At 35.6% G+C, this 16,377-nt stretch overlaps 1 protein-coding gene across 1 annotated transcript in view; it reads left to right on the top strand.

The window, feature by feature from the left end:
- Positions 1-1,079: 1,079 nt before the first annotated feature.
- Positions 1,080-16,377, top strand: part of atf6 (activating transcription factor 6) — a 41,868-nt gene continuing 26,570 nt past the window's right edge. Inside the window, exons 1-7 of the mRNA XM_016238486.1 lie at positions 1,080-1,319; positions 1,960-2,039; positions 2,260-2,347; positions 2,519-2,616; positions 3,842-3,968; positions 4,048-4,251; positions 7,195-7,376. Coding sequence (XP_016093972.1) covers positions 1,229-1,319; positions 1,960-2,039; positions 2,260-2,347; positions 2,519-2,616; positions 3,842-3,968; positions 4,048-4,251; positions 7,195-7,376 — 870 coding nt within the window. The 5' untranslated portion in view covers positions 1,080-1,228. The remainder of the gene's footprint in view (positions 1,320-1,959; positions 2,040-2,259; positions 2,348-2,518; positions 2,617-3,841; positions 3,969-4,047; positions 4,252-7,194; positions 7,377-16,377) is intronic.

Genomic DNA, 16,377 nt, shown 5'->3' with positions numbered 1-16,377 from the left:
TTCCTATTGTCTGTTTGACATAATTAGTAGCGTCTGTGCTTGTTAATTGTTTTATTATGTTCTATTGTCATTCAAATAGGCTAAAGAATTATTCTTAAGGTGTGAATATATTATAAGCTACATATCTTGTAGGCTATCATTTTTCTAACATAGATGCTTTAAATAGGATATCCTGTGTCCCGGTTTGGCTTAGTAACACATGCCAAAGTGTCATCTTTTATGCACTGACTACGTCTATATTTGCAAATAGCCCACACACTATCTTTAATAGGCTAGGGTGATTGAATGCCGACGCTCATTGTTTTGCTATTCAAACGAGTCATTTAATTGAAACTAGCAGTGTAAAGCTTGGGCTGATATGAAAATAAATAAATCCCGAACACTTTTATATAAATCTTAAAAGCAATGTTAATATTTCATAATAACTTACCTGGTTTCAAATGCAAATAATGAATCGTTCGTTCTTTTGTTAACGATGAACAATTGAATCACGTTGGGCAGAATTGGTCCGAGTCATTGAATGAATTATGACCAATTAGCTGAGAACCGATAAGAGCTACATTTGGAGTCAACCGAGTTATTTGAGCCGAAGTTACAAATAAAACGCACTGGAATTGTGTTTATATCAGGTTTGTCAGCACGCGTAAGTTGGTTTACGAAATTTTGTTACAATGTGAAATAGAGATTATTGTTTAACCTGAATGCAAATTAGGCCTATCTTTAGGTTCTACATAACATTGGTTGAAGCTTAACTGCAACAAACGGAACTGGAACACATGAAATTACGATATACAGTTATTAATAAACAGGGGCGCCGTAACGGGGCTGTGGGGGTCTTTACTGAGACGTTTCAGAAAATGTAAACACGACAGGAATAGTCCACGTGATGGCGTAAAGAACCGCTGGAACAGCTTTTGAACCGGCTCTTTAAATTAACTGTTCAAATGAACCGTTTCGCCAAAATGAGACTAATGAGAGTGCGAAATTGCTGGAAGACCGACTGTCTACTACCACCATGTGGTGTAGAGATGAAAAACAAGCCGGTTACAAGAAGGCTTGTGTATGACCCACTCCGGCACCCGTAGAGTTACCGTAAAACTGGACGTGTACTTGCAGCATTGTTGTTATGTAGTTTCATCAGAATCGGGAAATGCGAGTGTTTACATCTTCACGCAGAACTCATCGATAACTAGTTCCTCATCCGACTTACTAATGTGTTCGTGGCATAATGTCGTCAGATTTGATGTTAGATTTCGTAAATCCATCGATAATGAATAAGGAAGCGGGGGACATTTCCATCGATCAGGATGGAGAGTGGGGTAAGATACGCTTTCTAGAAATATCCATCACTGCACGTGTTGCTCGCGATAAACGCCAACTTCTGTATTTACTTCTAGTAAAGTGTCTTTTAGGAAGCGATTTATATGTATATAGTCATTGTCCATTTGCTGTCACTTAGATGACTGACTGGTGAACCTGTCTCCCACTCATCCGCAGTGTTGGTTTTATGGCTTCAATTTTAAAATGTAGTTGAATCAAGAATATAAACACAATAAAATATGAACTGTGAATACAACTTCGTTTATTTAACTTTGTATCATTACATTTATTTGGGATTATACTTTGTGTTCATGTTCATATAATATTTATATTCGTATAGTTCATATCGTATTGTGAATACACAGGATACTAGTAAATTACAGTGTGTCAATTAGGGTTTGGTTAACATATAAAAGAAACTGGAATTGAAGTCAAATTACATAACACCTCAGGGTGAATGGTTGCAGGTAGGATGACCTGGTTACAAACCCACAACTCAAAAGAAGATTGATACATTTTTTTATTTCCTGTCTTGCTCTCATGCTTTCAGCACTTGGTTTGTTGGCTTTACTTCTTTGTTTGGCATCAATCTGCCTTTGGTCATACTTAAATTCACAACCATGTCTTTTACTTGTGTAGATATCAGTTTGTTTGATGAGCTGGAAGATCTTGGGGATGCTGATGAGCTTCTGGAGGCTCTGGTGGAAAGTGTAGGCTATGTGAGTCAAACCCCTGCAAAGACAATCTGTCAAAATATTACGTTTATCAAATATGGGTTTAATTGTCTTTTTTCGAATTGCATTTTGAAAAATCAGATTGCATCTTTTAAAGACTAACAAGTTTTTATTTCTTTTTTTTGCTTTTTTTTTTTGGTTCGACCGTAGCTTTAACTAGAGATTTGTAGAAAGATTTAAGCATTTTGGATCTGTTCTCTATTAGGACACCTCTGTTCCTGACCTGAACTTTGACTTTGAGCCCCCGGCGTGGAACTCAGATGGCTGGAGAGAAAACGGTAGCCCTCGATCAGGTACTAATTTTAAGTTTTCAGTGGACTGGAGAATCTTTTCAAATGTTCCTAAATGTCTATAGCAGCAATAAATTTAAAGTAACTTGATATTTCTGAGAACTATTTCAAGTATTACCAAAGCGAAATGTACGAAAGCATTTCTATCCTTTTTCTCTTTATCTGCTCTCACAGATGGTGATGTAACCGTGGACTCACTGTCACCAAACCACACGCTCAGTTCAGTGTCCTCACCAGCGTCAGTGGAGCCCCACTCACCATGCTCCACACATGTGAGTCAAACTCCACCCCAAAACAAATACGCAGTCCTTGAGCATGTCTACCCACTGAAATTTGCATCTTATTTCTCAGGGAGTGATTTGAAAAATGTCCAGTGTTTTTGGACTCCATGCTGTTTACAATCACAGACAAACTAACCTGCGCACAATTGTATCAATATGCAAAGATATATGTAATAGGTAATGAGACAAAATTGTATACAAATTATATTTTTCGTATCTTATAAAATAATGTATATTATAAGATACATCAAATATAATTGTATACAATTATTAATAAAATCTATTTTAATTAATACATTTTTTTGTTATACACACAAATTATTTTTTTGTCTTTATTGACTTAATCAATCAGAGGCGCGGATGGAGTGTGTTTGAGCTTCACTGATCCTGCCAGCTGCTGTAGTTCAGAGATCAAGAGGGCAGACACGCACAAACACCCATGAGAATTAGGTGTCTAATTAAGACTCCAGTGTGTTAATGAATGTCTTAATCGGCTCTCAGCACATCATCAAACTAATTAATCAGTCTCACATTGAGAAGTGTCCAGTCTTATTTTGTAATATGTTCGTTGACAGCTAGTGTCCTTGTCAAGGTTTCATAGAACTATAATGTCACTATGACAAATACACGTTGTTTTAGTGAAATCCTAAACGCTAGAATCTTAGTGTCACCTCACAGTCTTGATGAAGTTAATGTATAATTTACAATGACATATATTTGTTATAGTTTGCATAATATACACTGAATGTTAACACATGTTGTTCTGTTACTGAATGATGCAACATCCTGCAAAGGGACATATACACGTATAGGAAGCACGTTATTGCTTTCTGAAAATAGATGGATGGGCGAATTAAACTAAATGCATTTTTATAAGTTTAACTATTTTTAACATGTTTGAAGAAACATGACACACATGACCGGTTATAACTAGCAAGGCAATGTTTGAATACACATTCAAACATAAGGTAGTAGTGGGTGGTATCACAGGTGTTCTGTGGGTATTTATGCATTTATTGATCAGTCGTTTGATATGTGCAAAGTCTACAAACAGTTAAGTAATGATACGTAGACTTCTTGACCATCTGGATTCACACCCCAGTATTCCCATGCTTGAGTGCACTTTCAGTTCTCTCTTTTTTTCTATGTAAGGGCACTGACGGCTTTTCATGATATTCCTACATTATGCTGCTCTATTCGCTACATTTTTTTTAAGGATGAGGCACTGTCTCCAGTCCCCTGGCATTCTCAGCCCTCTCCGCTGTCTGTCTGCTCTGACTCAAGTGGCTTTGCTGAGGTGCCTGCTGAGATGAAGCCTTCCAAGAGAACCAGTCAGTCAAAAGGTAGGTGAAGTACATTAATGTCTTTATTTGAATCATTCGTCTTCAATTTGTAGTAAGATGATACCATTTGTTCACACAGCAAAGCCTCTCCAGCCAGCGAAGAGGCCCATTCAGTATAGCCCCAAGGTTTCCATTCAGCCTAAACCGCTCATTACCGCGGTGCCCATCTCCCATGCTGCAGCCCCCCTTCAGACTAAGACCATCATCATCCAGCCTCTTCAGACTACAGTTCTGCCTGTAGTAAAACCTCCGCCAGTCACCATTCAACCAGCACCGCCTACAGGTAATGAAGAAACCCATTCTGCCACACTTTAATCTGATAACGTCTGATATGTAATAGGAAGTCTTGGTATGTTTGATCATTTTTATTATTTGTTGATCACGTTTTTGTTACAAGTTGAAATGAGTAGTGTATTTTAGGTTGTATTGCAGCCCTCGCTGCATGCTTACAAAAAAACAGCAGATGGCACTAGGCATCAATTTTTGTTTGTGCTATTAGTGGGTGTCTCATTTTAAAGTCTATTGTCAGGCAGACAGGGAAGTGTTCTTGAACTGCTGGTGCATTCTTTTGTGTCAGTACAGTCTGCCTTGTCGCTTGCCCTAGAAATAGCAGTATGGAAGTAGATGTGAATGACCTGCCTGACAGATATTATTTTTTTTTCATCCCTTTGATTTCTTGATGCTTGTTTTTATATGACATTTTTTGTGTGACGGGTAGTTGTAGCAAGTAAACTAGCTATTTGCTAGCATATTAGCTGATTATTTGCCTCAAACAAAATGCTTCATCTTATAAATATTCAGTGTCATGAAATTTGTAAACTTTGGGAATTGCTTTATTTTGTGACAGAAATACTGTCTTTAATATCATGTGCAAAGACATGATAACCATAGTACCATAATAACAAACTGCATAAGATTTATTATTACATTATTAAAATTCATAATAACAACAATAACAGTAATAATAATAAATAAAATTATAATTATTATTTTGATATTATATGATATTATTTTGATATGATATAAGATAATTTTTATATTATTATTATTATTTTATTTTAGTGCTGTCACATCGATTTATTGTGATTTAATAGTCCAAAATCAAAGTTTGTTTACATATGTATGTACTCAACATAATACACAAAATGTGTGTGAAAATCAACACCGATTACACTAAGAATGAACGTGTTAATGTAAATGTACAAATAGAGTAATCAACAGTCGCCAAATGAATTCACATATTATATTATATATATATATATATATATATGTTTAATTACGTGTACGCGTTGATTTATTGTGATTTGAGATTTCTGAGTTCTCTGATGAAATGGGTCTGAGTCTGTTTAATCTCTTGAGTGTTAAACTGTGGCTGTCAGGAATCAGTGAGCTTCAGTATCCTTTTCCTCATGCGTAGTATAAACATTTACCTCACACACCTGGAAACACAAGTGGAGCAGAAGGCAAGAGCAGCCTGAATTGAAATCTTATCCTGTACTCATCTTATTTGAAACACTAGAGACTTGGTACTCCAGTTCGTCCAAACAATCACTTCTCATTCAATTTGAGAACTGTATGACCTGTTTCTTAGAATAAGGCCTTGTGTCTTGGTGCAGTTTGGTTTATAAATGGTACATCACACAAAGCACTATTTGTGTGTACTATTTGTCTTTTGCTAAAAGAGAGAGCTGCCACAAGCTGCTTATATACGTATTGAATCCATCTGTGCGAAAGATTGTGGAAGTGCACTTTGAACTGATTGCGTTCTGCTACAGTAATTATTTTCTGGCTAACCGCAGAGTTTTGATGCAAGGTTAATTGTAGTTTGTTGGGAGACTGATGGGGAAGTCAGTGGGTGGCAGGGAGAATGGAAGTCGTTCGGAATGACCCCTGCTGGGGAGCCACCGCAAATTCCTCTCATTTAACTCCACACCAACAGCAACCCGTCACGCCTGACAAATTGTGTTTGTCCGTGTTACCTGGAGGTGACGTGTTTGGCTCTGGGTGAAGGATGGTGCTTGGCACAACTGTTTCCTTTTTTGATTAAGCTCATATGATGCCTTTTTAAAGATCATTATTTTGTGTATTTGGTGTAACAGAATATGTTGACATGCTTTAATGTTCAAAAAACATTATTTTTCAAATACTGTACATTATTGTAGGTCCTCTATGCCCCGCCTCTCTCAAACGCTTCGTTTTCTACAAAGCCCCTTCTTCCGACAAGCGCAGTCTGCTCTGATTGGCCAGCTGACCCAGTGCATTGTGATTGGCCGAACACCGCAAGCACTCGTCGGAAATGTAACGCCCCTTACCATAATCGCGAGCTTCATCTTTCAAAATAAATGTAAAGACAGAGCCCGAAAGGGGAACAGAGTCGTGTGACAGACACAGTGATAAAGCTGGTATGTTTTTGCAGTACACAAGCCACGGTTAAGACAGCGGACTCCACTGTGATGTGTCTCGCTCGCTCTCTCTCTCTCTCTCTCTCTCACACACACACACACTCACTGCTCTCTCTCGCTGCACACACACACACACCGCGCTCTCTCTCTCTCGGCGCGCACACACACACACGATGCGCAAAACTCCGCATTTGAACAGTCAATAGCAAATACTTAAACTAATAACAAAACAGTAGCTGATTCTGAATTACCTCCTCTCCTAGGTTCACGAAACGGTCGTCCATAAAATGCATTGCTGTTCTGTTGTAAGTAATCTTAAAGATTCCTAAATGCATCTACTTTCGGAAGGACAAATAAAGTGCTTTTGCTTTTGCCTAGAAACACACAGCGTCTCCCTGACATGTCTGCATCAACACTAACTGTGGTTACTGAAACCACGCCTTATTTCTCTGCGTGCACATTTGGGTGGAATTATGCTAATATTTCCACATAGTGAGGTAGATATGTGGGGCGTGGCAGAGTCTTAACTTTGATAAAGAATATCTCTTTGGTTTTGAGACTTTAGTCTTTGCAACTTCAGGGATCTTATCAATGCACAATCAGCTTGTAACACTCCAAAGAGAAAGGAAAACTTGAAAGCGCATCATATGACCCCTTTAAAACTGTTTTTCTCTCCTTATGGTTATTAAACCAGTTTGTGCTGTGAAAACTTTACTTTCAGTGTGTGGAGATTAATGAAGAAAAATAGCAACAGATTGCACTCAACACATTTCTTGCTTCATTTGAATGGTGAAGTGTATAAACAGTGTATGTTTCTCTTGCAGGTCAGCGAATGCTGCTATCTCAGCCTACTCGGGTTGTCCAGCTTCAGACACCTCAGGCGGTGCCCACGCATGTAGTCACATTGCCAACACTGGCTCAGGACAGATCCGTCTCTGTTGTTGCACCGGTAACAGCATCTCCTGTGGTTGCCATGACACTGCAGAATTCCACCCCTGAGGATGATGTAAGTTTCTACATGACCGCAAAACACTGGGTATTAAATTGTTTAAGGGAGCTTTTGATGTATTTTGTAACTTCTAAATCATCAATGCATATGGTTCCAGTCAACTGTCATTCATCTAGTTCAACAAGCTCAGTTTTGATATTTTTTAGCAGCAGCATCTCTAAAAAGTTGTGTAAGATTGCTAAGCCAATTCGTTTATAGCAACTCACCAACTAGTGACAAATTAAAAAAAATTTTTTTATTTTTTTTAAAGTATCCCAATTTAGTGTGTAGTTTTCCTGCATCACGAAATAGCTGTTATGAGGATTCAGTTTTTCAGAAAGCCAGATGCTTGACAGTGAAAGTAAAAGGCTTGGTGGTATTCCATGTAAAATTATTTTTTTGGTGTCAAATGACCTGTAAAATAACGAGACCAGATGAGCAGCAATTTTGTTGAATGGCAATGGACTGATGTACAAGCCAACATGATTTGCCTTGGCTTGTAGATTAGATGGCAAGTGTGGTTTTTATATTATAATACTTATAATGCTTATAATAATGTTTAAAAATATTTAAGTTTTTATAGCAATAACTTTTGCATGGTCTCATTGTGAATGATCTGTAATGATCTTCAAGAGGAATTTTAAATATCAGCTATGTGAAGTTATTGCTACTAAAACTTGCTCTCATCCAGAGTACCTTGTTACAGAACATTTTTGGCCTGATAATTCACTTTGGGCCCACATACAAAAAAACTAGGGCTGTACAATATATATCGAAATATCGCAAATAATACATATCGCAATATGCGTATCGCTACAGCTTGCGATATTTGGGGCCATGAACAAAAGACAAAGAGAAAATCACTCACTGCTCTTACCTAAATAACTTTTGTAGCTTAAAAATCAGTGCATATTGAATTCAAAGAGTAAATACTAAGCAGTGTTTTATTTTTCCTTTTTATTATTCAGTTCCTAAACTAATGTTAAAATGACATTTTTATGTAATGCTCGAGTAAAACACATATCGTTCACTTTCAGAAGTTATTGTAGGGGTGCTTTCTTATTAGAATCAGAATGAGCTTTATTCAGCACTTAAGTGCGCAAACACAAGGAATTTGTTGTGGTTTTACAGGAACTCTTGGTACATGCATACATACAAATAACCATATATATATGACACAAGATAGTTATAGAAGTTCACAGAACTGACTCAGCTGAGTAAAACTGTTTCATCTGAGCATGTGGCACTTTAAGCATTATCGTATCGCATATCGCATTATTTAATGAGCGATCGCATTTTTCTTCAATATCGCACAGCCCTAAAAAAAAAAAACATCAGCCACTTTTTGTAATATAGTATTTTCTCAAGTTGTGTTGATGATACACTAATATTCATGATTAAATAATTAGTTACACTATTACACTAATGTTCAAAAGTTTGGTGTAAGATTTTTTTTTATTTTAAATAAGTCTCTTACTCTCAAAGTAAGAGACAAAGACTGCATTCAAAATATTGTGAATTTTTTTTTTTTTATATTATAAAAATTATAAATGTCTTTGTTGCTTTTGATCTATGTAATGCATGTTTGCCAAATAAAAGTTTGCCCCCCCCCCCCCCAAAAAAAATTACTGACCCAGAAAGTTTGAAAAGTAGTTTAACTGGTAAAAAAAATTCTCAACATTTCCAGAAATTATATTGTAACAGTAACATGTAATTGTGATAAAATATAATTTTTCTTTAGATGTTTAATGTACAATTTCAGTATGGAAGAAACCCAGTAATAGTACTGCATCTCAGTAATACTTAGTATAGCATCAGTCTCTAATTCTAGTGTCTGCTGCTGTGTTATTTCCTCTCCCAAAAATGTAAATTGATTGACATCCCCAAAAAGTGTGACTGCAGTACTTTCCACATTGCTTTGTTTGTTTGGGTGTCTCGACATGGCAACACTGGCTCGACCAATAGCATGAGTTTGGGGTGGGGCTTTCCTGTTTTCCGTACAGTAGAATGGGGTGATTTGGAAACCTGTTTGATAATGGTTATAGTTTAATAGTGCTAGTTGTGACTTTAAATAAATATGGAGAACAGGAAAGAGAGAGGGAACCTGAATGACCATGGACTTACTTTGATAGTATTTACTCATCAAATGGTTTCTTAATCAAAAGCATGTGTTCTTCCGTATGTGCTGCCCTGACATCAGCGAAAAGCCCTACCCAGATGTGAGAAATTAGACTGTTTATAGTTCAGAGAGGAGGAGGGGGTGTTATTGTAGAAATAGGAGAGAGATGCATTAGGAACTCTAGGTGAGAAGAGCACATATTGCTTTTATAGTAAGGTTAACGTTGGATAAAGAGGCAAAGAAGGGACCCCTGATACATATTGTATCAAATTGAGTGTTGCATTTTAAACGCATGCAGAACCATGTTGATGTATTTAAATACTTTTACGATGCTTGCATTTAAAAAGTTACTAGAATCTTAAGTTGTCTTATAATATACCATATAAAGGTGTTTAGTGTATTTAGTCACTTTTTTTTTTTTTTTTTTACAAAAAGTCATTTGAAATCAAACCATAATTAGCGAACCCCCTGCAGTACTGCTGTGGTCTCCCCAGGGGTCGTGAAGCTCTTGATGAAAACCCCTTTTCTTTGGCAGTAATAGTAGATTTCTGAAGATTCATATGACAAATTCAGCTTTGCCATCACAGGATTAAATGACATTTTGAAATATATGAAAATGGAAAGCAGTTATTTTACATTGTAATAATATTTCATAATATTATTGTTTTTACTGTTAGCATCAGTCCCTGTGTCCTTAGTTACAGACCAACAGTGAGCTCATTATTTTCCATTAAAGTATTTGTTCCGACATACTGTAGATTCAACTGACCTCAGATTAATTAAATAGAGTTCAGGATTGGCCCCAAATTCCTGTGCATTTAGTGCTGTCTTTTCCCGCATTGGGGGATATATTACAGCTTGCATTGTCAGCTCTTTTCAAATTCTCTGAATTAAAAAAAAAAAAAAACAGCACCTGTGTGTACATAAGTTTGGTTCATTTGTAGATTGGGTGGAATTGATTGGGAGAGAACAGTGAGGGAACGGACCTCCATAGAAGTACTGATAAACACATGCCATGTAGTAAACATAGCTGGGTAATGTCAGGAATTACTGCTAAACATCAGACTTTTTAACAACAGTTGTGTGAGAAATCACAGTCAGCCAGATAAAACACCTTTAAAATGTTTTAATCCATTTCAATCGTCTAGTTGTTAGACTGAAATGTTGAGTTTTACAGTTTTACTCATTGTTTGTGTTTTGATGAAAATGTGCCTTAAATGTAGTCAATATTTTGTCATGTAATATTATTTGACAAATGGCATATACTAAATTTAGTCAACAGATGTAATGCTTCATTTAGTGACTGTCTAAAATGGCACAAATGTTCAAGAATGTAGTCATCTATAAACATTGATGTAATCATTTTTATACAGCATGTGAAAACTGAGCTGTGAAATTGAGCATGTGAAAGTATTCACTATTGTTAAGATATTACTTTATTGTGAAGACTTCTTGCTTTGCGTGTTAGCTTATTGGTTTACATGTTTTTAAGTCTGTTTAGGATATTAAAATATGTATATAGTGTTGTTATGGTATTTGCATATTCACACCATCAGTATTTAGACATTTTTAGCACTGTGTTCTTGTAGTTTTATTTTTTTCACCTGATAGATTGTTGTCAACAGTATCATAATGACTGTACTAAAAAATATATTTAAAATATATTTATTTCATACTAAGGATAGTTCAAATCTATTAACATATTTACTGACATATTACTCGAAAATTACTGATATAATAATTATAATTAAACTTTATTTGAAGTAGTGCTTGTGCAAAATGCACATTTCTTAATTTTAAGCCTAAAAAGTGTTTTAATGTCAACATTGATGAGGATTGTATGAATAATATCGGTCTTTAAATGTAAGGTATTTAAAGTGTACCTAAAGCATACTTGTTCTATAGCACAATCAAATATATTTTAGTATTTCTTTAGTTGGACTTCAGCACTACGTCTGCACAATTAAAGTGCATTAATTACAAATTAGTTAGTTGCTCCAATTCAGCAGACTTTAAGTATACCAGTTTATTATACTAAAAGTACAATTGCAGGGTATTTTTTATTAAGCACAAAAATATGTAAATGTATTTATAGTATATTTAGCATGAAGTAAATGTATTTCAAATACATTTTAGTATATTTATTTTTCATTAGGGAATGCATCTTAACACTTGAACCGCCACGGGGTAAATTTTACCCGTGGCTGTTTTTAAAACGTACATAAAAGATTTTTAATAAAACATTCAAGTCTCCCAGTCCAATTTTTGATTACCTGAAGTTTATTGGTGTTGTTCTTGTGTAATTCAAATTATAAATGATATAACTAAACAAATTAATAATTAATTAGGTGAAGCTGTGCTCTTGAATTTGTCATTGCATCATCCTATGCAATGTGGTGAATTATTATTATTACTCATCATTGTCTATAGGCTATTTTAGTAATATAAATAACATAGGTTATCTTAATATATTGATTAATGACATTGTATTATAATAGCCTTTTACACCACCCAAATATGTATTTACTTCCTTCTAATTCTTGTTGTCAGTGCAGGCTTGTTTAGCTTAATATTGACCGTTATGAAAAGTGACTAGTGTAGCATAAAAAAGCCTTGAAAATAAAACAACAGGACAAAAATATAGTTGATGACTAGACATAATCATTTCATGACTCTAGACACTTTGTGAAGACAGTAGCATAATACAGTGAAATAATATGTTCTTTAGCCATTTAAAAATAGTTGTCATGTGCGTGGGTAAAATTTACCCGCTGGCGCTTTTAGGTATACAGTGACCCCTGGTAGTTCTAGTGTTAATTATCATAATGATTCATCTTCATTATCATTAATTCGTCTTCATTATCATTGCCTGGTCAGTACATGGTGTGATTCATTGTCCCACCTGCAGTATATGGGCAGTACATTGTCTACATAGTACACCCTAATAATGGAGTCATATGAATGCATTTATTAATGCGATAATATCATTGTAGTCCAGTATTTACTCTGCAATCATTATGTAGCACTTGGAAGCACCTTGAAAGCATATGGCAGGAAAAAAAAGAATTCTATATCACATTGCAGCTGCCTGCTCCAAATCACCAGAATATCCATCCATAACTAATTTTATTGCATGCACAGAAGCGTTCTTCTGCACATGCCATTAAAACGCAATGTGGCGTAGCACAGTTGTTATGAATGAGCATTTACTGCTCTGGTGTCAACTGAATGGACCATGTATATAAAGTTCATATGTTTAAAACTCCCATGGTGCAGCGTCCCGTGAGTTCTGTTTCCGACAGTGTTAAAATATGACACATTGAGTGAGATCCATATTTTATCATTATTTAGTGGATTAGTATCAGCTGTGCAACAGCCCCATGCATGTGCATTTCATTCCCATCTGCACATTTATGTGGTAGTTCATGGCCTGTGTGATTTTTATACGCAGTGTTCAATGTATTCAGTTCACACAAGCTGTCATTTAGACTCTGTCGTGAATGTCTGGGCAGAAAGAGAAGCAAAACAACTTCACACATTTATAGCAACAGTTATTGTCTCCATATACACCAGTGGTTTCCTTGTAAAAATCCACATTTTCTTTGCATGTTGCAATTCTGCAGGTTTCAAATGTTATTCTAGTCTGTAATTATAAATCATCTTATGCAATTTTAGAAATATCATTCTCCAAAATAAGTTTCAAATGTAGACTTATATGTTTGGAGGTGTGAATAGGCTAAAGAATATCTCATGTGTTTAGTATGCAAGCGACGACTGAATTAGATTGATCTTACATTAAGGGGAATATGATGAAAGACTTGCCTCTGTAACCTCAAGAAAAAAAGGAAAAAAACTTTTTAGCAGAGTGCAGCCACATGTTCACTCTCTGTTTTTGTCCTTTATTCTGAGCTCCAGACTCTTGGTTGGGGTATTGTACTCCTACGTGGCAAACACACACACACGCTTACACATGAACTCTCACACTCACGCAGCCCACTCTATGCAGAGAGAAAGGAAAAAATGAAGTGATGCATTTCATACATCTTATGTAATCGGGCTCAAGGATGAGGATTTTTTTCCTGCTTGTAGGATCATATATACGTACACATTTTTATGTATAAAAATGTGTATATATACATATGTGTGTTTATACACATATATGTATCATTACGTTGAACCATTATGATACACACACACACACATATACATATTGTGTATGTTTCTGTATAGATGTTTCTGTATGTGTAGAATATGTATGTATATTGTTTTTATGTAATATTTAGAAACATATATAGATATATATATATAAACAATTATGCTTATTTCTTTGGGTTTGTTTTTACACACTGATATAATTAATAGTTAAAATAATAACACCAACCCACCCATGTCACAGACAGTGACGTAAGGATTGTCGTTGAACAGTTTTGTAGAAATATTTATTCAGTGGATTGTATCCCTTGGTTAAAAGCCAACAGGTTTCATGGGAGAAACTGTTATCTTCAAAAAACACAATCACTTGATGCGAATAAGTTGATTTTTAAGATTAAAAATAGGTCAGAGTCTGTTTATCTTTCCTGTCTTTTTTTTTTTTTTTTTTTCCTGTGCTAATGTCATGAGTGTGCAGTGGTAAAATGTGAAGGCCCATTGAAACTGTCACAGCCCATAGAGAGCTGTTGAGTGTGTGTATTTGTGGAGGGTTAGCACAGCTGTGGTTTAACTAGGGCTGCTTGTGGTTTGGCCTCAGAAGAGATTTTGGGTTTGAGGGGGTTTAGGAGGAATTGCAGTGCAACAGTAAAACTGGCAGGTGGGGCAGGTGTCTTTGAGTGTGTGTGTGTATGTATGGCTGCTTGTGAGTTATTGTGGTGTGGGATGTTTAGAAACAGCTGAATGCTGATGACGCTGTAGCAGATTGTATGTAATGCTTTGTTATAGCAGTTTAAGATTAATGATCTTTGGCAAGACAGTCTGTGCAGCGTCGAGCAGATTTCAGTTCCCTGGCCCAGAAGACTGTAGGCTGAGACTCTCTACGCTTTTCCTTTACACACTATTAGTAAAAAATATATTACCTGACTGATTAATTGACCGGTATTTGTTAATTGCTCACCAAGACTGTGCTAATTTGATAAAATACAGTAAAACATTAATATTGTGAAAAATTATTACAATTAAAAATAAATTTTCAATGTCAATATATTTAAAAACGTGATTTATTAATGTGATGGCAAAGCTGAATTTTCAGCAGCCATTATTACAGTCTTCAGGGTAGGAATGCAACGATTATAGATTTTGTTGGTACGAGTATTGTCTGAGGAATAATCACGGTTTTACGATTATGACGATTATTATGCATTTATTCATTTGCCAACATTACTAATGTATAAAATCACATGAACACTCTTTAGATATTAAAGTGTTATTTATTGCTGGCTTTTGAAAATAACATGGTAACCAACAATACAGCACAAACTAATAATAAACAAAAGACAAACAAAAGTCCATCTCTCCCATTGGAATTAAAAAAGGTGACCTCTGCTCTGTAAACATCCATGACAGTATTTCTCTTTTGGAAATAACAAATGGAAATAGATCGCAAAAGTATTTAATGTTTTCAGTTTGTACGTTCTTTACATTTCTTTTGGACCTGGGGTAGAGAATTTGGAAACATGGTGAAAAAAAAAAAATGGTTGGTTTTTACTTATGAATAATACTACACCAGGGATAGTAAATAAAGTTAATGAAGTAGCCTATTATTAATATACGACTAATATTAACTGTATTTGTCCCATAGGGGAAACTGTTACTAATAATGGAAATAAACTGAAATATTATTGTAATCAACTGTCATCCATACGTATTCATTTTAGTAATCTTTATAATAATTCATATGATTTTACATGTGGCCTGAGAAAATCATGTCTATTATTTTGGTTTGTGAGATCGGAGATCGCGCTGCACACATGTACAAACATTCAGGAGGACACAAACTTCTTGAGAATGCTGCCCCGTGACTTTTATTAATAAAATAGATTAAATAGCCTACTGGAGAGATGCACAGACGCAGGTAGGCTAATTCACACAGGCAACTGTCACCTCTCTCTCTCTCTCGCTCTCTCTCTCTCTCTCTCTCTCTCTCAATCTCAAATAATTCATTAATGTAGCTAAATGTTATAAATAAATGTGATCTTACCGCACTATTTCATCTCTTTCTGATCTGAAGCGGGTAGAATGCGGAGCTAACGAGCTGTAGCTTCGCATCAGGTGGTTCTTATCTTCACGTCGTGCATTAAAATCATTCAATGTACAGCTAGCCGTGCATTATCTCTTATGTATTTGCTCTTTAGCAGCAGTTTTTTACAGCAATATTTAAATGACACCCTGGTCATTCTTGGTGTACCCAAAATGGTCCCACACTATCGACAAGCATTTCTCTGGTGAAATAAAGCTTCGCTGTCACAGTTCATCTAATGCATGTATTAGCCTCCGTGCCTCTGATAAGCACCTCATTTTAAGCTGGTGCACCGCTAGTGTAACTTTGTTTTCATTTCGCGCAACAGCATTTATTTGAAATGGTAATCTTTTGTAACATTATACATGCCTTTGATGTCAGTTTCAATCAATTAGTTTCATTTTAAAAAATGCATTGGCCGTTTGTCTTCAGAAAATGTATGCAAGTTATTTTATAGTAAATGTAGTAAATTATGTTATTAACTTTGACCGCTCTTCTCTCTAGATATTAGATCATCATTGTCTGCCTTGATTAAACTAGCAGTTACGTAGTAATAGGGAAAGACTATGATCTGAGCAACTCTGTAATTCTGGGTTACCGCAGCATCAGATCATTACCCCCATCGCCAGACTGTTAACCCAATAAAAGTTATGTATCACCTACTTACCGCT

The sequence above is a fragment of the Sinocyclocheilus grahami genome, unplaced genomic scaffold (assembly GCF_001515645.1).
Source record: "Sinocyclocheilus grahami isolate Dianchi unplaced genomic scaffold, SAMN03320097.WGS_v1.1 scaffold540.1, whole genome shotgun sequence".
In the NCBI taxonomy this organism is placed as follows: Eukaryota; Metazoa; Chordata; class Actinopteri; order Cypriniformes; family Cyprinidae; genus Sinocyclocheilus; species Sinocyclocheilus grahami.
The sequence above is the reverse complement of the archived record's forward strand: the minus strand, read 5'-3'. Positions and strand labels throughout refer to the sequence as shown.